At 40.9% G+C, this 23,055-nt stretch overlaps 1 protein-coding gene across 2 annotated transcripts in view; it reads right to left on the bottom strand.

Moving 5' to 3' along the window:
- Positions 1-23,055, bottom strand: part of fbxl17 (F-box and leucine-rich repeat protein 17) — a 224,655-nt gene that overhangs the window by 135,779 nt on the left and 65,821 nt on the right. For both annotated transcript variants that reach the window (XM_031727363.2, XM_039621040.1), the window contains exons 7-8: positions 13,365-13,472; positions 3,015-3,145 (exon numbers count right to left, since the gene is read on the bottom strand). In XM_031727363.2, the coding sequence (XP_031583223.1) occupies positions 3,015-3,145; positions 13,365-13,472 (239 nt within the window). The remainder of the gene's footprint in view (positions 1-3,014; positions 3,146-13,364; positions 13,473-23,055) is intronic.

The raw sequence follows: 23,055 nt of genomic DNA, 5'->3' as shown, positions 1-23,055 counted from the left end.
CACATAAATCTGTGTGTCAACACAGGCCTTGTGTCCAGCACTAGGGTTAATGTTAGCTGAACACTGGATGACTCTACTTTTTTTTTGTTACCAGAACCACTGAAAACTCTGTACCACAAACTTCACTACAACACACTCGCACACACACAGAAAGTCCTAAAGCATGACATCATGTAGATCTTTTTTAATCTCATCTTTCATGTCATCATGCCTTAGCAGAAAAACTGATAAAAGCCATATTTACAAACACAAAAAACTAAACTATAAAAATCACGACAGCAGGAAAGAAAGATTTCAGATAAAAAAGAATCTCCGCACACAGACACAAACAACACACAGTGGTAACAAAAAAAAAAAAAAAAAAAAATCACAAATTCACCACGCACCAAGCACCAGAGAATAAAGAAAAACCGTTTAACTTTGACACTGTGTTCTCAACTTGGTTCTAAAAAGTGAGCGCTGCCATTTGCTCTGCCATTCGGCTTTGATCATGACTCGCTCCCCATTTTCAAACGCTGTGACATTTGAAAAACACAATCCCACTTTGTTCTCCTATCATCGCTGGAAGAGGATACAGAGAAATAATAGGGCCAACACTGCCCACCTGCAGAACATCACATCCTCTCTCCCCAAGAAATGACAGTGACCAAAAAATAGGCGTCCCACTGTCGCAATCTGCCCATCGGACTGTGACGATGGGAAGTCTATATTTGGTCATCATATCTCGCCTTCGTACACGGGGAGGCAGTTTTCCGCTATTATTGAGGACAATGGTGGAAGCAAGATGACACAGTGGTTTTTTTTCATACTTTTTTTTATATTTTTTAAGACGAAAAACAAGAAAAGAGGAAACGAGACGAAGAAAAGGGGGAAAAAAAGACTGGAGTGTTTTACCTCCTACTGAGCTCCATCTCCCCAATGGCCTCTTGTTGGGGGCAAATTGAGCCTAGAAATAAGGGGTCATTTCCTCTGCCTGTTTACCTGTGCACAGCACACTGTCATCAGTTTGAACCACACACACACACAGGCACAAGCTGACCTAGCTGTACCCTCGGAGCACTTACGTCAGAGAGGGTTAAGACAGTTTGGTCTTCACTGTGACAACAAGTCAGAAACCTGTGTGTGGAAGTATGTATTGGCTTCTCCAACAGCAGTGACCCAAATGACCTGATGACCTTGGGACTAGCAGTCTGTCTGCAGCTGTAACATATCATAAAGCCACAGTCTAGTCTCTGATTTCCTACCAGGCTTGTTTGCTGAGAGTGTGTGCACATCTTGTCAATCTATCTACCTGCTATCTAGTTCATATTCTAGTTATTGATTAAAGTTCTTATTGAATCACGGTGCTAATTTTAGTCACAACACAGGAAATAAAATTTCTGTCAAATTTGAATAATAAGGTGCTTAGGTAATATATAAAAAAAGGAAAATCTGTTGCTGTGCAGAAATTTTGGCTTTTTTTAAATATTTCTTAATCAAAGCAAAGCAGCAAGATTCTTAATTCTGCCTGAAAATGGCTCACAACTATTTACTCACTTACTCCTCTCTTCTTCTAACACTCAGCTACATCACGAGATTCATAAAGACTCATGCATAAAACACCAAAGGGAATAAGAGGTGAGGAAGCAGAGCAGCGTCAAGGTAGCAAGCATGTAGGATTCCTACGCCACTAATGGCCCACCTCAGCATGTCACTCCCCACCATCTCTGCTTCATTCATAAGTCAACAGCACACCTACTGTATGCTGCCACACACACACACACACAGAACAACCTAGTTTTATCTCCCACCCAGACTGCCAAACACACGCACACACACACCATTTTAAATTCCAATATTCCCACAGGTGATTCAGACAAATCCAGTCAAACACACACACACACATATATATATCTTTAGTCCTTCAGCCTCTGGACCAATGCAGTAAATATCAATATGCAATCATTGCAGTTTTGAATCGCTTGAGGCTGAACTGTGTGCACAAATGTGCGTTTGAAAAGGAAAAAAAGTTGGTAGCACAATGTGCTCCTATAAGAATCCCACCAAATTCCACGATTTTCAATCGATGAAGGTAGCTAAGTATTACCATAACTTTCCTACCACACGTCTGCTGTAAACTCAATAATTCAGGAGCGATTTCACACGTGCACATACACACACATACGCACGCATGCTCGCCAGCCCCCATTGTTGCTACGCATCGCGGTGCATTCAATATTGTGCTCACACTCCTAAGCCAGAGTGGGAGTACAGTCTGCAGAGAACCCTTGTAGATCAATAGATTAAATAGAAACATATGAATAAAACACAAGCTAATAAATAAAAAAGGAGATGGTTTACTCTTGTTGTCACATACAGTACAAGCCCTGTCTCACATTTGAGTGAAAAAAAAAAAAGAAATGGGGAAAGAAAAGGATGAGAGCAGGAAATAGCAAGAAATAAAAAAAGAAAAGTTTTGGTTGCTCTTTTAAATTGTTTTTAATTCACATGTCACTCATTTCCTATGTGTGCATAGTTGTACAAGTATGCACACACAACTGAATGAATGCACAAGAAAAAGAAAAAAGTGATCTCATAAAACTAATAAGTCAATAAAACCCTCCAAATTTACTGCTTATCAAATGCGTAATCGCAATTTCTCTTATGATTCCAGACATGACATTTACTTTCCTTTTATGACTAAAAGCCAAATCCCCATAAAAAGACCGCAATTTTTTAATTATTTTTTTAAGGCCCTAATAAGCCATTAGTCAAATAATTTAGTGGGAGGGGGCAGAGCAACTGAACCTTTTTTGTTGGACTTTTTATGTGAGTATTGGCACAAATTGGACGTTTGACACCACTTTTGGATAATAAATCCATTTTTAACCTCATTAACTGCAACAAAATTTCTGTTCCTATTTTTCCCCACCCAAAGTTTGTGTTGCAAACTTGGCCGTCAGCATAGACCGAGATGGTCCATGCTGACTCAGCGGCTGTGACGCTGTGGTGCAGAAAGCACATTAAAGACATACCTGTCGTTGATGCTCCAGTTCAGGCAAAGGTTGAGAGAGCTGAGGTTGCGACATTTCCTCACCACTTCCATCACCGTCTCGTTGTTGAGCTCCGAGATGTGTCGCAGATCCAGGACGCTCAAGTTACGCAGCTACAAGAGGAAACACACAAAACCGTTTTAAGGATTTCAAAAAGTGATGCTGAACAAAGCAGACAGGGAGCTGTTCAGAGCAGACAAAGAGCAAAAGCAAAATATTTCAATCCACCTTCCAAAAAGTCAAAAAGAAATTCCTAAAGAAAAGCATGTGCGGTATGCAAGCTGTGCTAAATTACATACACGGTTTTGTTATATTCCAAAGAAATGAAGAAGTTGTATCTCTATATACTGAGTAAACTTGTATTTTGCCACGTAATCCCCCAAAAAAGGGAAAAACTGGAAAAAAACACCCAGCAGGAACGCAAAACAAAACCTAACCAGGCAGATAAATGCTATGAAATTGCTTGTGGTTACTGTTTACAATTCTGTGCCGTATGCCTGGTGTGAGGGGGTTTTGAGCCAATATGAGCATTCACTTTCCTTCTTCCTTTTATCTCTCCGACTTTCAATAATCCCACTTTCCGATCTGAATACCTTATAAGAGGGGGTTTAGATTAATCCTCCAAGCAAAATCTTTACTTCCTCACACCCTCTTACAAACCCAAATTGAATGAGTGACTGTACAGGTGTACTTTCTCTCATACATACCCCAAATGTGTTTAAGGCACAGGTGCACATGTACACACTCAAACTCATGCACACATCAGGGATGCAAGATAATAGAGGTATGATGTTCCAACCAGCCGCCAGGGAGGCGTAGAGGTAAATGTCACGGCCAAGGCTAAAGAGAAAACAAGCTTACACTTGGCGTTAAGATCAGTGAGCCCTATTGTCGGCTCCATAGGCATGACATATACCTACCAGCATGAAGTCACATGGGGGGAACGGATAACCACGGCTCGCTGCGTGAAGTAAGCACACATGTAAACACTCTCCCCTTTCCCCACATACCGAGAATCCGACGTGCACACTGAGTGCAAACAAACACGGTAAGGATGCTGCGCAGCGCTGAAAGTAATAAAGGAGGCTTTCAAAACCTTTACTTCTGTCGAACCGCTCCGTTTCTCTGTTCTTCTGTAGCCTCTGGCTTTTCTGTCACTTCTCAGACAAAATTGGATCCACACCTCTTGTGATAAAAAGATCTGCTTAGGCATGAAATAAACATGAAACAGTTTTTCCCCCCTATCATATCCTCACCTATGCTCTGAAAATATGCTTAGATATACTAATGAAATAAACATTAGACGGCTTGTGTGTGCAAAGGTAGGTCAAGAATGCGGCAGTAGCCATCAGGGACAGCTGAACTGACATGATAAACAATAGTATGTAATGAAAGGGAGAAAACCCCAAACTGTGGTTTATCATAGATGTTCACAAAGACAAGCACACAGAAACACACAAACCCACATTTACACAAAAACTGTCATGTGCCCCTGTGGCCGGCGTTGGATCGAAGTGCTAAATTATTCATTCAGGATGGCGCTGATCGGGGCGTGCGTGCCAGTGTGTGTTCGCGTGCGTATGTCCATCTGTCTTGTCTGTGTGTCTCTACTTGGTTTACTCATGTGGGAACACAAATCTGCTCAGCATACTTCAAACCTCGATGTAGGGCTAAGTGACCAACACCCCAAATATTCACCACAACAGACACGCACTCACACTACGAAAATCATTACCATCCACAGCAGACGCTTTTACTCACACACAGACAGTTATTTGCATTCAGTATGTATGACTAATAAGCTTGAAGTAAATTTTAAAAGCCCCAGCATCAAAAGCAGTATTTGTTCTCCAAATCTTCAAAACTGCTTATGTCTGCTAAATGTAATTTTTTTTACTACGACCAATAGAAACAGTTTCATTGATGTGGATAACCAATGAGAAATCAGGCCAACCATTGTGAGTTTTGATTGGCTGAGTGTGTAGCTAGGTTGCAGAAATACCAAAAACTTAGCAGAAATCTTCCTGAGAAGGAAGAGACAGAGTCACGGTTGAGTCTTTGTTTATCCAAGCGTGAGAATAAATTCCACACTTTAGCAGACATCTGCCAAAAGAAAAACATCCATTAAATGAAAAGTCTCACAAAAAAAAAAAAACAAGGCTACAGTGCGAGAATTTGCTTCTGCACAGCTGATAGATATAATCTGATTTAGACGTGAAAGGTTTTAATGCTTCCAGCATATTTAATAACTTCCTCTCATATTATAGCTTGTTTTACACCAAAGTATTTGTGTGATCCAAAAAAAAGGAAGAACAAATAAATAAATGGAGAGAAAGGGCAAGGAGAAAGCATGCGAGCTATAGTGCCAGTTAAAGAAAAACAAGTTTCAAACTCACACCGCGGCAAAACGAGACCGAAACAGAGAAAAACACAGACAGAGAAAACTAGTGAGAGACAGAGAGAGGCGCAGAGCAAGAGAATACAGAGCAGGGATTTGGTGAGTGTTTCGGCAGGTTTTTCTCCTCGTTGGCTGAGGTCTGTAACTAGGCAGAGTCTGACTCGTCTCCTCTGAGTTGGCAGCAACACCTGGATAATTATTCATGCCGTTCATAAAAAACAGGGAAAACCTACAAAATCCAGCTGCTCTGAGGCCAGCGTGTCGCTCCCGCCCCGCGAACACATGCATGGTGCAGGAATTTATGTGCACAGCAATTATAGGAATAATATGTGAACCCATGTTTACATGGACAGAATTCAGCGGTGCAAAGCATCTAAGGAGAGTTATATGAAACACTGTAATAAACTACAATTTCGAAGAACTTATAGCTCACATTGAATAAATTTTACTTCCATCTAATTTACTTTATACTCAACTGTTTTCATTTAAAGGTTCAGAGTCAGTTTTTACAAATTTATCAAAAATATTGTATTGGCATAGATTAGGGAGCCCAATTAAAAAATATATGAAACCATTAAAGCACTACAGTGTATTGTTGGCATGATACTTAAATAATACTGCTCCCATAACTGAATGCTATAACAATCATGTATAACGAACAGTTTTATTTTTGCCTATTTAAGAAATATTTTTGCAAACCTTTATGGACTTTTGCTTAAACAAATACAATTTATTATATTATATTACAATACAATATTGTAATATCACTGTATTGTATCGCCGTTCTGCTGTGAATCTCAGTTATTTCACTTACTGAGATTTTTTTTCTATTTTGTTGAGTCAGTTTACTCTACTAAGGTGCTTTATTTTACTTTATTTTATATAGATTTTTGTTTTTGTTTTGTTTTATATACTTTTTTGTCATTTCTGCCCTTATAATACAAGAATTTCCAATTTTTCTCTGTCTGTTAATCACTGTCTGAATACTTATTTCACCAATAAATAACTGCACGACAAACGTTACAATATAATTATTTATTTCTACAGCAGTATTAAAGATATAGTTATGAAAGCATTACTGTAATCATAAGTAGTTAAAAACATATTGGAAATGACAGGATTTTTAAACTTCAATACCAATGAATACATGTTTCTAAAGTCGTAAAAATTAAACTTTAATTTCATTATTTCCTACAAAGTAGAAACAACACTGAAAATGTAAAATGTGACAAATCAGAAAATCACAACAAAGGATGTGAATCTCAATTTAATGAGATTCCGGCTCCAAATCAATTCATGTATTGCTCAAACTCATACATCCAAAAATAAAGAGAAAAGCAAAAAACGAATGACAAAAGCTGAATGAGAAAGCTGTTCTGGTCTGAGATGAAGGTGCGGCAACACGTTTTTATAAAAAGCGGTTGTTTAATTCACTCCACATGACCAGTTGAGATCTCCACGCTACAAGCAGTTTGGCTCTTGCCTGCTCTAATTAGAAGCTTTTGTCCCCAAAAAAGAAAGAAAAGAAAAAGAAAAGCCTCAGACAGAGGTCAAATACAAAATATCACGTTAAATGGGGGGAAAAAATAACTGGCTGTTACAAAGATATTCTTCAGCCAAGCATAAGCACAGGTTTAAAATTTGAAGAGGTTGATTTGGCACTTTATTACATTAGTATATGTCATACAGTCAGTGTGAGTGTGAGTGTGAGTGTTTCGTGCCAGACTGCGGAGCTATAACTACCTGTGCCATTACTACATATATTTACACAAGCCTGACGATGCCAAGCAGGAAGTTGAGGCCTGGTAGACCCCGTGCAGAGGATATGATGTCAGGGTTTGAGCACTGGCACAAAAACAGCATGAGTTCATGGCTGTAGTTGTCCATCAACCTCAGTATCCCAGTTGACATGAAGCGGGATGACATTTAAAAAGCACAGAGCGAGCATTGTTTTAGTCATAAATACCGAACACGTTAGATTTGGAAAATATGAGCTGCTGCTGCTTCATTGCTGTAGTAAATTTTTAACCACATCAAGATTTACTATGTGAATTTGGTCAGTTAAAACAGGTCTCAATGTACCAAAGAAAAAAAAGCCCACGCTTGCAAGCACTGTTTTTTGTTTTTTAAGAAAAACTATCAGCCTTTAAATTCCTAGACCGCCAAACATGAATAGAGACGAGTCGAAATCGCCTACACAAAGTTTAGCCAGTCACTTTCAAGTGTATTCAAAGTCCTGAGCAAGAAGTCAAAGTCACAAGGTGTTGCTGAGGTGTCTGCTCGGCTGTCCGCATGTGTTTGGGACTGTGCGAGACAGGCTGAAGCAGGGGCAAAAAGGTGGGACGAATGGCAGCGGTGTCACCAGGTGAATACGAGTGCGCACTCATGCATACACACGTCGTCTTTGTGGGCTTTTTTTCTCCATATTGGAACATCCCAGACAGTTCAGTCAGACAGAAGAAAGCTGTGTCGAGACAATCCCTCTGCGGTAAGCCTAAATCATGGCCCAGCCCCCTCCACCCACCCACCCACCACATCCTACAATTGCTACCCCCCCAACCTTCCAGACACACACTCTGAAAAACACACATTTAATAGCATACAGACCTGAGCAGACAGAATGATATGAATATTTGAAAAAGGACTGAGGCAACAAAAAAAGAAAAATGGTACAGGCCATGGATCTGATATCACAAATACATTGTCTGCATCAGCCATGGACCAGCGAGCTGATCCCTGTATGTGTGTATGTGTGGTTAACTCTGCTCTTTATCTGTCGCGTGCCCATCTACTGTCTATCACTTCTTTTCCCTCTCCTACCCCCCTTTTCACTTTCTGTTTCTCCCTTTCAGTCACTAATCCTGCATGTGTTGGTCTTGATAACAAACTCAGTGGTGAGGAAAAAGCTCAAGGAGATAGAGACGGTTGGTTTTTCCTGCCAAATGGCCATATAGACACGCGCACACACACGCACAAACCGAAATGACAGCACTGGTTGGCAGTCACGGCACAGTGACACTAGTTAGGCCAATAATGAGACATGATATCCCTCCCTCCAGAGGTCAAAAACCTCTCTATCTCTGTCTGTCTCTGAGTTAAAAGTCTTACAGCCAAATGAATTATTCTTCAATTACTCTTGCAAGAGACACACATCATCCTTAGGCTCTTCTCTCCTCATTATATTCATAAATCCCCCAATCTCCTCCATACAGCAGTCAAGAAAATTATTATTACAATTTTTCGACTCATTCTGCGACCCCCACAACCCCATTACCTTTTTTTCATCCAAATCCCCTCTGCTGCTTCTTTCCCCTTTATCCTCTCTACCACCCCTGAGACACAACACACATGCGCGAGTGCACAGTCACGCGCACATATGTACACATAAATGTGAACACAAACACACTTACTTCTTGGTTTGTGTTGGGGGTTATCAGTTTGACACAGGGCACTGTGATTATGTATTTTCTGTGCTCCAGTGAGGGGGGTGGGGGCGATAAGAGGTCGGCAGACACCACTTTTTTCGATGTGGGGTAGGAGCGGCGGAGTGGAGGGCTCCAAGGTGGCAGTGGGTGAAGACTTGTATCTTAACCTTTGTGATTTTTTTATATTCTGCTTGTGGGAACTAACAGAAAAAATAAAATTAAAAGAAATCAATAATTTCTTACTTCTTTCTCCCTCTCTTTCTTTTTTCATTCAATCATATGTTGTAAGCCAAATTTGAACTCAAGATGTAGCGAGTGCATACCACTCCACTGAGCCACCACGATGGATAGAACATATGATGCTGGTTATGAAATTAAATAGCTTCCCTGTCATAAACCAGACTGTTTTATTTGCTCATAAACACACAGAGAGAATGAGGTATTACCCACGGTCCAATTCTGTCAAATTTAGAGAGCATTTCTCAAAGGTCCTAACTTTTTCTCAAGAAGAACAACAAAAACCACTGGAGCAGCACGGCTGAATTAATCTACAAGGCCCAAATTAAGACCAGAAACATCCAAGTTCTGCACATCAGAGAGAGACAACACATAGCTATTACAGTCTCCAAATATACCCCTTTTCATGTCTGACACATTCTTCAACAGTCTCTCCATTTGTTATGTGTTTGGCCTCATCTCCCTCTGCCGAGGGCGGGAACTTTCACACACACACACACACACACACACACACACAAGGCATTTTGAGGCCCACGGTGTCTTAGGGCAGGGATAGGCTGATGTACGAGGAGGAGCATTGTGAGTAGGCATGACAAGCAAAGGGAAGCCATCAGTGGGACATCTAAGGCCCGGGGAATGAAGGCTCTCTGGCACCCAGAGCTGCTCTCAAACACTGGCTCTCTGATAGAGCCGACCTTGGACTTAATCACTACCAGAAGAAAAGAGCACCACTTGACAGGAAGATGGAGAGACAGAGGGAGGGTGTGTGTGTGTGTGTATGTGTGTGTATGTGAGCAAGAAAGACAAAAACACATACCGCATGAGTAAAAGACAAAGAGATACATACTGAGTGACAAAGACTAAGGCCAGAAAGAGATTGGAGAGAGAAAGAGACATAAACAGGTAACGGCACTGTTTAAAGAGTTTTATAATGACTCTGCTGGTGCAGGTAACAGCAAAGTGCATCAGAGACTGCCAGAGAAGAAGAGAGACACCACAGAAAACACTGCATGCATCCACATCTCAGATACACGCAAATCTATTTTCTCAACGATACGCATCTGCAGAGCGAACCTTCCACCCTTTTACGCCTACACCCACAGACGCACACACTAAACCTATTGTGCTTCCACCTCTGCAGCTTCTCGTAGACTTCACTAAAGGGTGAACCTTCTGAAACCGAATTAGGAAAATGATTAATCTCAAGCGGATCTACACAGACGAACACATATACATAAAGTTCTGAAATTAGCTGCTGAGAGGGAGAGCGCCGATTCGCTGAAAGCTTCGGGACACCCACAAAGCCTCCACCCCAAGATGTTTTGTATCCATTATACAGCCTTGGGATGTGACAAGCCTCATCAATAAAACTTTTATTAATGTCAAGAGCTTCGAGCCAACTTTGAGCTTTAATCTAAAAGCAGCCGTAAATAAATTTTTACAGTATATCCCTGGCACAGTAAAACACTAAGCCACATTAGACACGCGTTTACTCTTAAAATCATCAGTTTTTGTTCTCACGTTTGAAACAGCATGTAACGTTTAATTTACAGCCAGAGAGGAAAAGTGTTACTTGTTTTTCCATTAGAAAGCTTTACGCTCACAGCCAGCAGAGATCTTGATTTTGCCTTTTAGTTATTAACAAGATGATGATTTATCAAACAGCGCCTCGCTACAAATATCGAGTTGTGTTGCACATCAGCGCGGAGCAGCACAGCTCCTGTGATACTGAAACACGGCAAAACCATCAGAGGAGCGTAAATGCTACAGCTTTACAGTTACTCTACAGACCATCTGCATCGAACTTATCACCGCGGGTGGCCTATTTCTACCATCGGCTCACTTGATTTAGAAAATATGATTTCAATTGATTTTCTCATACATTAATTTCTGAAATGTCGGTATAAAAAGGCTATCAATCTGAAATGAGTGTGTCATAAGAGAGAAGTTAATAAAAGCAATGGATTTCTTTCTTTTTTTTCTCCTGCACATAGCTGAGCAGCAAGTGAGGAGGCTAGGAAGATTATCAGCAAGAGGGAGAGAAAAAGAGAGCGATCGAGGGAGGAAGAAAGTGGGAGGGAGTGCGCAATAATCGAACAAGAGAGCAGCGCTACAGTCCTGGAATGGCATGCGGGTCCACGGAGTCATCAGAAATGCAACGATTCTAAAAGAGAGAATATGATTTTCAGTCGACAGTGGCTGGGACCGAGTGGGAATCAATGAGAGGAGGAATCAACTGCTAAATGAGATAATTACTGTCAGAGATTATAGAGGGATGGAGAGAGGAAGAGACAGCAAAACGGAGGCTAAGAGAAAAGACACAGAAAGAGATGAATCAAACCAAATGAATAAAATGTTATCTCTGAAACATTTCCAGCCCACCATATTTCAGAATTTAAGATCATTCCAGCGCTTAAATAGCAACTCCCTTCAAGAAAAAGCGAGTTATTTTTGATTTAATTGTGAGCAACAAGAACGAGCGCCATTACATTTTGAATAAGGCATGAAGAAGCGCTCTCAATCAAATATAGTTACAGTATAGTTAGAATTTGAGCGCTTGGAATCATTTAGCAATAACATACTGACCAATTTGTTTGGTTTTTTTTACATTAACATGAAGCAAAAATCCCAGAAAATTGATTCAGTTCATCTGGATGTTGCGTTTTCAGTGGGAGAAGCATTTCTTCACTCCATCCGAGTGACTTCTTCAGTCTCATATAGCACAATTACAGTCACGTAGCATAGAATTTCTTATCAATTAAAGAGTGGGGTTTGGTTAAACTATTTTCCTGTTATTGTTACAATAATGCAACATATTCTTTTTTTATATATTTTTTTGTGTGTGTGCGTGGGTTACATCGCATAATGAAAGACGTGATGAGGCTGAAAGCGTTTTTTTGTACTTCGAAGACAAAAGTAAACAAAAGTTTTACCACCAAGTCCACTCCATAGCTTCTCCGGAGGTACATTTACCAGTAGAGTTGCTAACCACTGCCTCCAGTAACAGAACTACCAGACAATTTTAAGCCAAAATTGTCTGTGAAATTTTAACATGTGCAGTTGACGTCAACTGGGCGACCACACAATCAAAACAAGCTACTATGAATTTGGTTTTTGGTTTTGTCCTTCCAGGACTTTTAGCCTTGTCTTGTGTGACAAATCTGCATCTTTCAAAAAAAATATATAAACATTATCAGAATTATGAACTTGTTCACCTGAACTCCTAAAACTTCACCTTGGTTAATACTGTAATAAATAATAATGAGGTGTGCTAGACTGTGTGCGTGCGTGAGGGCGGAGGTGTATGTACGCGTCCACCTCCATGTATTGCTAATGCTGTTATGACTGGCTGGCTTCATTACTGTCTGTCTACAACACCATGGCCAAGGTCAGCAGAGGCTGCAGAGATGATAGGGGGCCAAAAGCATGAGCACAAATTAATCTGCTGTTTAATCTAATAATGCAGCGTGGCATCGGGTGCCTCAGTCCTATTAACACAACTGTAATTGCATTTGAGGAGGAATGGGAGCACACAGGTCCACAGAGGTACGCGCACACTCAAGTGTACACCGGAGTACATCGAACACAAATGGAATTGTATTACACGAGCATGCGTGGACGTGGACATGACATGCACATCCGCACGTGGGTGCACAAACGTCCTATGTGGGTGTTAGGCTGGGGGAAAAGAAATGAATGAGAAGAAAAATAAGGTGCAGTGTTTTTCTGGTGAATTCAATTCAAGCAATCACCGTGTGTGGGTGCATGTGTGTCCATGTTTATATGGCATGGAACGCCTTTAAGCACGGAGCCCTGCTCATTAGCATGGTAATATCCAAACAGCAGGGTGTAGTCAGAACAGCGGTGTATTATTAGGATTCATCTCATTAGGCTTTCATGAGATTTAAAAGTTAACGAGAAATAACTTCAAAACTAAGTCTGAGATAAAATACACACCGGCGTACTGAGTTTACTCTCCAAAAGTTAAACTTCCCCCCTGGGGACAATGCATGGCCTGTGGCAACGCACAGAGCTGACCTGTAGTAACAGGATTAGACAAAAATGTTGGTCACGCCAGAACTTGTGGTGACATTTACTGCTACAAGTAATTACTGTGAAAAAGAGAAATTAGTCTTCTTTAAAGTGGCTCAACAGGATGCACTCTTACTTTACTGTAAGTAAACACACTGCTGGAGCTCTGAAGATTGGGCCTTCACTGAGGACTCAAGGTAAACTACGGCGATGCAAGTAAAGAATAGCTGTCATACTCACCGCAGTCAGATGGATGACTCCCTGAGAGGTCACGGGGCATCCCATGAAGCCAACAAACTGCAGCTCGGGACAATGCTCTGCTACTGCCCGCACAGACTGATCAGTGACCTGGAAAACAGAAGAGCAGAGAAGGATTCATCCAACATGTTTCACTCATTCAGATTTTGAGAGTCAACATGTTAAAATCAGGGTGAAAAACATCAGGATTCCCATTTTTCTGTCTTGTGCAGATTGCTGTTAAAGATGACCTTGCCAGCTTAATAAATAAATAATGAATAAAAATTCTATTAAGAGTGCCTTTCAACAGTAGCGTGTACGGACTGGTGCTGTCAGATTCGAGCCAATATGTCTGCTCTCTTATTCCAACAGGCTTTGTGTTGATCAACAGACGAGAAAAGGAGAATCAGAGGGGAGAAAAGGAAAAAAGAAGTCAAAAGTGTGTGCCAAGCACTGTGGGCATCGACTTATGATGGATAGACCATTCCCCATCATTCACCCAGCTGTCTACTAACCGCTCATAATGGATCTTAGATCAATAGGGAAGCAGAACATTTCCACCAGCTTCCACTGTAGTCATCAATATGGGCATTTATAGCACCTTCACCTCCTTCACTACACTCAACACTGCAACAATATGTGGAAGATTGTTTGTCCTCTCTGTCGGCTTCCTCGGCGCTTCCTCAAATTCTTCATCAATCACAAAGACAAAATAAGAGGAGAGAAAAGAGAGAGAACTGACAGCACTGATTAACTGAGAAAACAAAGCAAACAAACAACAAAGAACATTAGAGAGAAATAATCATGCTTTCTAGGCGTCTCTGTCAAAATCATCCATATTTACTTTTGAGATTCCCCAAAAGCAAGTCAGGAAAAGTACATCGGAATATGTTCAAAAAGCCCATCAAATAGGAATGGATGCATCCAGACACCAACATTTCCTTATCAGATTCAGCGCACTGAGACTAAAATATATCTGATATGTTTCAAAGGAAATAAACAGCTCCGTATTTTTATTCTAAATTACTAGAAGTCTGGAAGAAGCACTCGCGCCTAAGAAACCCTGAAAGGCAGGATAGTTTAAGAATACTCAAAGGGACACAGAAGGCTACTGCAAACTACTTCACCACAGCATCATCAGTCAGTAAGATTTTTCTACATTTTTCACTGTACTCCTGCACAGTCCTGCATGTCCTCTATGGTCAAACCTCTTGTCAGTGCAGAACTGTGATCAGACATCTAATACTAGCAACCTATTCCCATAGCGTCATGTCTGAGGCTGATCAAACTACTTATTTGTAATTCTTTACTGATCATTCTATATACTTGTATACTCCTCATTTCCTTGATGCTGTCCTACATTCAAACCCTTAGACCGCTCTCCCTCTCTCTCTTCTTCCCTGCCTCACTGCCCCGCTCCCCCTCACAAGGCTACTTTAAAGGTTACTGAGTCGAGGTAGAGTAAGATGGAAAACTCAAGGGGGGAAAGAAATCACAAAAAGAAAGAACAAGGTGTCCATTTATCTTTCACCAAGTCAAGTTATCTGGGTAAAACACCTCGTATGAAGCTAAAAGCTTTGTCTTTCACCTTATCAGTATGGAGCCAAAGTGCCTTTAAAGTGTAAAATGGTTCCTAAAGAAGTGTGACTGAAAATGTGAGAATAGCTTTTAAGGTTATAATCCAGCAACGGAAATGATGATGCAGGAGCAGACCTCTGAGCATCTAATTTTACCAGGTAAAAACAAAAGCTGGCGTTTGGAAATGACACATTTTACCATATTTAACTGTGCTCTGTGGGTGGTAGTTGTCTCTACTTTCATTATGTTTTAAATCAGGACTCAGCGATAGTTTGCTGAATAAACAGCAAACTTTTTTTAATGTAGTGCGCGTATCAAGCTGAAATTTGTTCTGTACTTTGAATCGAATACCTGCAAAGGTAATATTAACCATTTGAACTTTTTTGGAACAAAGCAAAAACTTGTGAAAATGATAAACATTCTCACAGAGCTGCTACTGTGGCTGTAGATTTACATTCTTATTGATCAACCCGCATGCAGAGTTATATCTGTATTTAATGTTGCACGTTGACAGGAGGATTTTCTACACTGTAGAACATAAGGATATCAGAATCAGAACCTTCCTCTGTATTACTGCTATAAACCGCTATAAAGTCATATTGTGATATCAATGACACAAACTTGTGTCAGCACCTGAGGCAAAAAAACCCCAAAATAAGTCCAACCAGACTATGATATATGTATATATCCAACACAAATCCATAATGTTCAGCTCATTTTGACAACAGTTTGACGTGTGAAGAGCTCTAGTCCAAATTCCCTTTACAGAGGGAATTCCCTTTTATGAAGCAAGATCAACCACCTTGGCTCATCTGACTACTCACGTAATCAATAATGAGTCAACAAACAGAATGGCCTTTAAGAGAGCAAAACCACTAGGGGTTAAATCCCTGAGAATCTCCATCAGTTGTTTTTAGAACTGAAGAAACCTCTTGAATAAGAGGTGAAACATCTTCACAATCCAAAAAAAAGAAGTACCATTTCAGCCTTCTTTTCAAACACCTAACACTTGTATGACTTGGGTAATTTAGAACCTACACGGTCACCTTCTTAAACAGCCTTGAACATTGTGCCCTGTTCAGAGTAAATAGATTGAATCATCAAAAAAGGAGTGCTAAGGAGGGCAGTATATGAGGCTCGGTGCAGCTTTTGAAGGAATTCCTTTTTCCAGTGTAATATTTAAATCCTTCTACAAACCAGAACAAGTGTTCTTCCTGGACATCGCTGTATATACAAGCTGTAGTACTTTTTGAGCTTTGGACAGAGTGTGGTTTTTCGGCGCAATCAATAACTGGATGCACCTTAAAGGCACCTCAGGTTGAACCCACCACACTTCCCTTCCCCACTCACTGCAGTCAGAAAAGATTAAGTGAAGGTGAGTCAGCTCTCCCACTCGGAGACACAGATGCATATGGATCCAGATCTGCAGGGCCTGGTAGAGATACGGAGAAGAGTAAAGCAGAGTTGTCTTTTGAGTATGAAACTTAAAAAAACTCCAGCTGGACCAGCCTAATCTGAGCAGCTGGCAGGTGAAGTGAGCTGGGCACAGCTCTCCCAACATGGCCTCTGCCAAAAAACCATCAAGGAAAACATTTTCAGGTTGACTACCAGCAAAATCAAAAAGCCGCACACCACCTCGATCCCTAAATCAGAACAGTCTGTGAGGGGAGTCAAGGAGTCATAGCAGACGCCACCTCCAGACTGTCTTTCATACGGCTGTTTGTGTTGCAGGACTGTGTGGGTGCAGTCAAGTGTGTGCGCACGTGTATGGACGCACAAGAGAGCAGGTTACAAATCTAAAGTAACTCTCAGCAGGTGAGAAGGGAGACAGGGAAGGGAAAAAAGTTAAATCCCACCAGAGCAGAACAGGCCAGGAGGGCATGTACCGTATCAGATTAAGCTCGTGTATGTGAGTGTGCGTGCATGTGTGTGTCCCTGTGTGAATGTGAGTAACACCATATGGGTTTATAACTAAGATTTGTCTCCAACCCACAAACACAAAAACCCATCCCAAATTTCTCTTTGCTTCCCACTCCTCCCCCTCAACTTTTCATGGACTTTGATTTAAAAACATGAAAAGAGTCATGGCAGAGCTTTGGAGAAGTAGTGGCTAGCCAAGAGAGACCTTAAAGCCTTTTAGAAGGGATCTAGTTTAATGGTCTCTGGGTGAAGGAGGTAAGGAAAGCAGAAAAACACAGCGAGCTGGAATGGTGGAAATGCTGCAGTCATAAAGATAGCCTTTGTGTGTGTGTGTGTGTGTGTGTGTGTGTGTGTGTGTGTGTGTGTGTGTGTGTGTTAAAGAGCTGGAAGGTAATTGTTAAGAGTGCTGTGGTAGCAAAAAGGGGTAGTGCTGTACATGAATGTGTGGTTTTTTGTCTGGCCGCCTGTTCTTTTCAAAACGCTGTGGCAGCACCCAAGGGCCACTTCTCATCCAATAAGGCTATTTAAGCTTGTCAATACGGTCAATCATACAACTTGTTTGCCTCCATCAAACGTCAGGTTAAGAGATGGAAACCGAAAGATCAGAAAGATTTTTTTCTTTCCAGATTTTGTTCATTTTCATCTCCCGTTAAAACTATTCATTCTTTACCAACAAAAACAACACATCATGAATACATCTTTCCACAAGTTCTTGCTTTCTTACGGACATATTTCAGAAACACACACATAGATAAAGCCAGATAAACCCAGTTCAATCACCGAGAGAGACTGTTATTCATCCAACACATACACATGAGGAAATAGAGTTTCTTGGAAAAACTAATTTTTTCCCCCTCAAAATCAAGCAACCTAACAGGGTGATAAAAAAGGCTAATGGGAAAGTGCTAAAAACTGTAGTCCCTCCAGTGGCCTGTTTGAGGTTGGTTCCAAAAGAGAGTCAATCCTGATGTTCTTTCAGTAGCAATAAACGCTTTTACAGCCTGGTTTAAAAAAAACTAGATTTGGTCTACTAACAATTTCTTCGCTTCATGACAACTATACTGGAAGTGAACTCACCCATGTGAGTTGCATTGAGCCATAAAGTTCCCATTATCTGGGATGTGCCCACTTTCAGTGTCTTTCACAGTTGCTAGTAGCTATTTGGTAGGTTACTGGCACAAATTACCAGATATCTGTTTGTCTGGTGCCCTTACACAGAGTACGGATGCACTTTGGTTGTTACTGCTAACCCCTTTTTCCACATATGGTTACTTCTAGCTTTGGAAAAAACAAGATCGTAGAGACTGCAATGCTAAAGGCTTCAAAAACAGGAAGCCAATGTATGCCCAATGCTGGCTACATCCTTTTTTTGTTATATACAGTAGGTTAATTACTTACTGGAGCCAGTCGATGTGAAGCGTGACCTCCCATCCACCTGTCACTGTGCATTGGGCTGTGCGCACTTCCAAAACACAGATAACCTACACTCAACATCTAAACGCCTACTGTGAAAATACACAGACAGAGAGCTCACTGCTGCTTTTCTGCTAAACATGCTGCTCATGCTCTGCTTTCTGTGTAGACACAGTGAAACTGCGATGGTGGCTAGACAACTGAGTGGACCATGGAATTAAATTTGAATCGATTTTGCAAGAAAAAGGAGATATAAGGGAAGATTAAGGTACTGAGTATCTACTTTTGCTTAGTGTGAAGGTGGGATTCAAAGGGAGCTTAAAAAGCTATGGACGATCAGGTTTAGAGAGTGCTCTTACCTCTCAGAAGATTTATGACAGCGCAGCCTAATACTCACTCCAGGGTCTAGCAGGTCAATACTTTTTTTTAATATGGCCTTTTATTAAAAAAAAAATACCCACGCAAAATTTAGTCGCAGCTGCAGTCCCAGTTTTTCATGCGCTACCACTTTGCAGGAAAAAGAAGCTCAGGCGCGCTACAAAAACCCAATCAAAGGCCACTGATGATTGTGATTTCTTTATGAAAGCATCTGGTACTGTTGAGTTTTACAGGTTTCCAATATTACCCATAAACAAGGACACCAACTGCAAGCCTTCCAGGTACAAATTGAAGTGGGACAATTTTCATCCAAGTTCTGTTTTTTTCCAAGGTAATCATTTTCTCCATAAATACTCTCTTAGGGGTGATATTGCACTGGGTTCATCACACACACATGTACACACACCAAACTTTGTCTCTTTTTTAAAGAGCTCAGATGGGCTGTATTGACACGAAGGACTGGTGATCTGGCAAAAATCTAAATGAATACTTATCATCCTCTGTAATATCCGCTGCCTGGAGACAAAAGCAACACGGAAAGTCATAAACTTTTACTACAGCTAGGGAGAGTCTCTTTACTGTGCTGATGAGCAGGCACTGTGCACTAAGTGCAGGGCGGTTTGCTTGGAGCTGTGCATGAATATTGATCTGCTGCTAAAGCTTTAGCAAAGCTGATTCACATTTAAGTTTGCGAATACATTTGTGTGTATGCTGTTTCCCATACAGACATGAAAGTAATCACAAAGGTCCACAAAAAGACGCATGGAGCGCGCACGTAGGTCAAGAACACAGTACAGTCTAGACAGATGTGAGGTTCCTAAACTCCCGCTATCCACTGCGATGTTTTTCTTGGCTAAACAGGGAGACAAGTCATATTTATGAGACATGATGAGACTGGAACACAGGATGGATAGCAGTGAGAGACAAGGGAGAAGAAAGGGGAGAGGCGAATAAGGGCGAATGAGAGATTTGCAATCTTTTCATGTTAACATAATGTAGCTTCTGGTCTACAGTGTATAGCTTTGGCAAGCCTGGCTGCTTCTTTCATGCCTGTAAATCCTGTCTGAATATGTATGTGACCGACAGCCAGTCGCAAAGATGAGAAAGACGGGGAGGTGGCATGACAGGCTAAACAAGCTCGGTGGGTGTGTGTGGGTGCGTGCACAGGGGAATACGTGAATATGAGCGCAATCTGATCTTATTAGAGAGCTGACGGGATGAGGAGCTGTGATGAGAGCTCTGAATCACCACCATCTAATCAATCAGTCTAATTAACCGAGCTTTATGAACACTGGGCCGAGCCGAGAAAGAATCCGCCGACACAGAGATTAATAATGATTACTGAATACACTGCAACACATTCTATTAACGATCCATCTTCATGGCTATCCAGCAGCTTTGCATAAGAAGTGACTTCTTTGGCAGTTGCAGGAAATCCTCTGAAATATAAAAGGTTCTTCTGCTTCGATCAAGACTTCAAAGCAAATGAAATAACATTCTCAACAGATAATTTTTATTTAATGAAGCGTAAAGTTCCATAACAAAGACTCACTGTGTTAGCATCATAAAATAATTGTGCTACGTCCACGATTAAAGCACTCAGCATTAAACTTTCAAAAAGGATGACATGATAAAAGATTTGCAACTTGTTTCCTGAACTTTAGGAAACAAGTCGTTCCCGTTTACACTTGCACTTAAGACAGGACAGGCCGATCTTTGACGCCCACTCATCCCCTGCAGATGAGTCCAAGCGTGGAAGTCAAAGCGGGTCACAACAGAAGGACAGGCTTGTTTGTGTTGGTATGTGTGTTGTTGTCAGGTCCACACAACAAGTAGACCTTTAAAGACCAGCGGGGTGTTCATGTGTGTGGTGTTACCATGGCCTGCTGCTGGGCAACACGGGGCATCAACTGTCAGTGATGACATAACCGCCCCCTGACCACTTGACTACCCACGATGAGACACTGTGGGCAGTAAGCTTTTTGTTTGTATAATCTAATAGCATCTGACTCTCTCGCTCTCTCTTTCTGTTTCTCTGAGGTTATAGTGTAAGCAACCAACACAACTGATGCTCTTTTCGTTGCTCTCATAATCACTTTTTTGCCTTTCTCAGCCTCTTTCCTGCTTATTACTTTGACCTGAAAATTGTAGGAGAAAGAAGAGCACGTACAGAGGACCAGAGGGTAAAGCAAAGCAAGCAAAAGGTCACAATCTCAAATTATTAACTCATAAAAATAAATAAATAGATAAAAACACAGCTAATAGAGGGTGTGCAGAGATTAACCAACCAAGTGTAATTTAGTGAAAGTCCTTCTTAGGTAAAAGCTTTGCTAGGCCTTTTCTTTTGCAGTGTGTGTAATGCAGAGTTTTTAAACAATATTCTTCAAGAAGTGAAACGATTAGCAGAGTGACAGAAAATTAATCTGGAGTCATTTTTGCTTATCAATAATTCATCTGTATCAATGGTTTCAAGGTGAAAAGGCAAACATTTATAAGCCTTTCTCTCCTTTTCTTTGGGGTTGTGAACTGCTGGCCTGACAGAATGATCAATCTGGAAAGGCCGCATCGGGTTCAATGTCATTTTACTTCTTTGACATTTTGTAAACAAAATGATTAACTTTTAATGTAAATAACTGTTAGTTACAAGTCAAAATGTGTTTGATAGATGGTGGATATTTGGAAAAAAAGAGCTAAAACCGATTGAATCTCATCTTTTCTAATTAAAATCATCCACTGGGGATACTGCTGACACAGCGAAATTCATCTTGAAAGTGGTGCTGGATTAATATGTCATAAATTCATCAGCAGACAGCTGTTTTGAAACAATTCTAATGATTGATGCCTATGATTTGCCAACAGCCAATATAAGATTTTTGGCTTTTGGACTGTTGATGGAACAAAACAAGCAATTTGAAGATGTGTCTGGGAAGCATTTTACATAGAATTCATCTGATGGAATTACTAATTAATACCAATTCATTATAAAGTTACGACCCACAGCCCCTGTTTGAACATGCGGTCAAGCAAAGTAAATAGCTCCAGCCCGTCTGAGAAGTATAGCCATCCGTCTTCCACAAACTACCACCTACCTTGAAATTCCTCACATCTCTCCACTGTATACTGTGACAAAAAGGCCATAAAATTATCTGAAAGCGCACTGTATATTTTTCAAAAATCGAAGCTGGCTCTGAAAGATGACTATGTTTGAAAAATGAAACTCCCGGGATCAATAGATCCACTTTGCTCCAGCTGTGGCCATCTCAGACACACTTGGGGGAAAAAAAATCCATAAAAAACTTGCCCTATCCTTCTCATATATTTCACAAAAAAGTAACTGCTACCTACTTATCAGTGATCACACCAATGTCTGAACAATGGTAACATTTTATGCTTTTTTTTTTTTATTATTTTGGGAAATCAATCTCCTATCCTACCATATGAACAGTACTCTCTCACACACTTGTCAAGCAATCTCGTCTCGGTCTATCGATGTCATCAGCCTTGATGATGCCAGAGAGAACTGAAATCTGCATGGGTGATCACCAAAGTGATTGATTGCCTCACTCGCCTGTATGCTCCACTCTCAACTGAAAATTACCTGTCATTTATTCGGTGGCTTAAGCCCTCAGTTCCCTCGAGAGTGGCACATTCTAGGTTTTTTTCTCAAACACAAGACTGTGTATGTGTAAATGTACGTATGCATGAGCAGGAGGTGTTGGCTTGTGGAGGCCCCAACTTTGCAGTTTCCATTTGTTGAAGAAGAGGTTTTCACCCTGCTTCTCTAACAATCAATAGTGCTTTGTAGCATGTCAAATGGAAATCAGAAGCCACTTTGGAGGAAGCCAAAAGACATTCTTTACTCTCTTAAATGCAGTGTCATTACACCACATTGTCAAAACCTTCCAACAGTTCTCTTGTGGTTTCAAGTCCCAATGTATTTCTACACGCTAACTCCTCTATGTTGCATGTCAAATTGGACTACAGAAGCCACAGTGAAGGAACCCAAGGAGACATATTTGCTACCTATAAATGCAAACTGAAAGCTGTCATTACATCCCTGATACGCAACCTTAACACCTCCCTTGAGTTTTTCAAAATGAAGTAAAATGCCTTCCAAGGGGCTCCTCCTCAACATCATCGCGCCATATTAGTATGGCTTTGTGCTCTTGAGCGAGAGGCCTAAGGCTGACAGAGCAATAAACACGTTGGCTCATTTTGTTACCGTGATGGTCCTCGTTACAACAAAACATCTCTCTAGGCAAAAAGTCTAGCTGTATGTACAGTAAGAGTGCTGCATTTATAAGTAGTGCAGACAGGCTGAACTCAATAACCATGTTACAAAACCGTTTCATAACAAAAACAAGTCACTATTCTTTTTAACCTCTTTCTGGGAAGCTGGAGAAAA

This window comes from Oreochromis aureus, linkage group 12 (genome assembly GCF_013358895.1).
Source record: "Oreochromis aureus strain Israel breed Guangdong linkage group 12, ZZ_aureus, whole genome shotgun sequence".
Classification (NCBI taxonomy): domain Eukaryota; kingdom Metazoa; phylum Chordata; class Actinopteri; order Cichliformes; family Cichlidae; genus Oreochromis; species Oreochromis aureus.
Note: the sequence above shows the minus strand (reverse complement) of the source record. Positions and strands in the feature narration are given on the sequence as shown.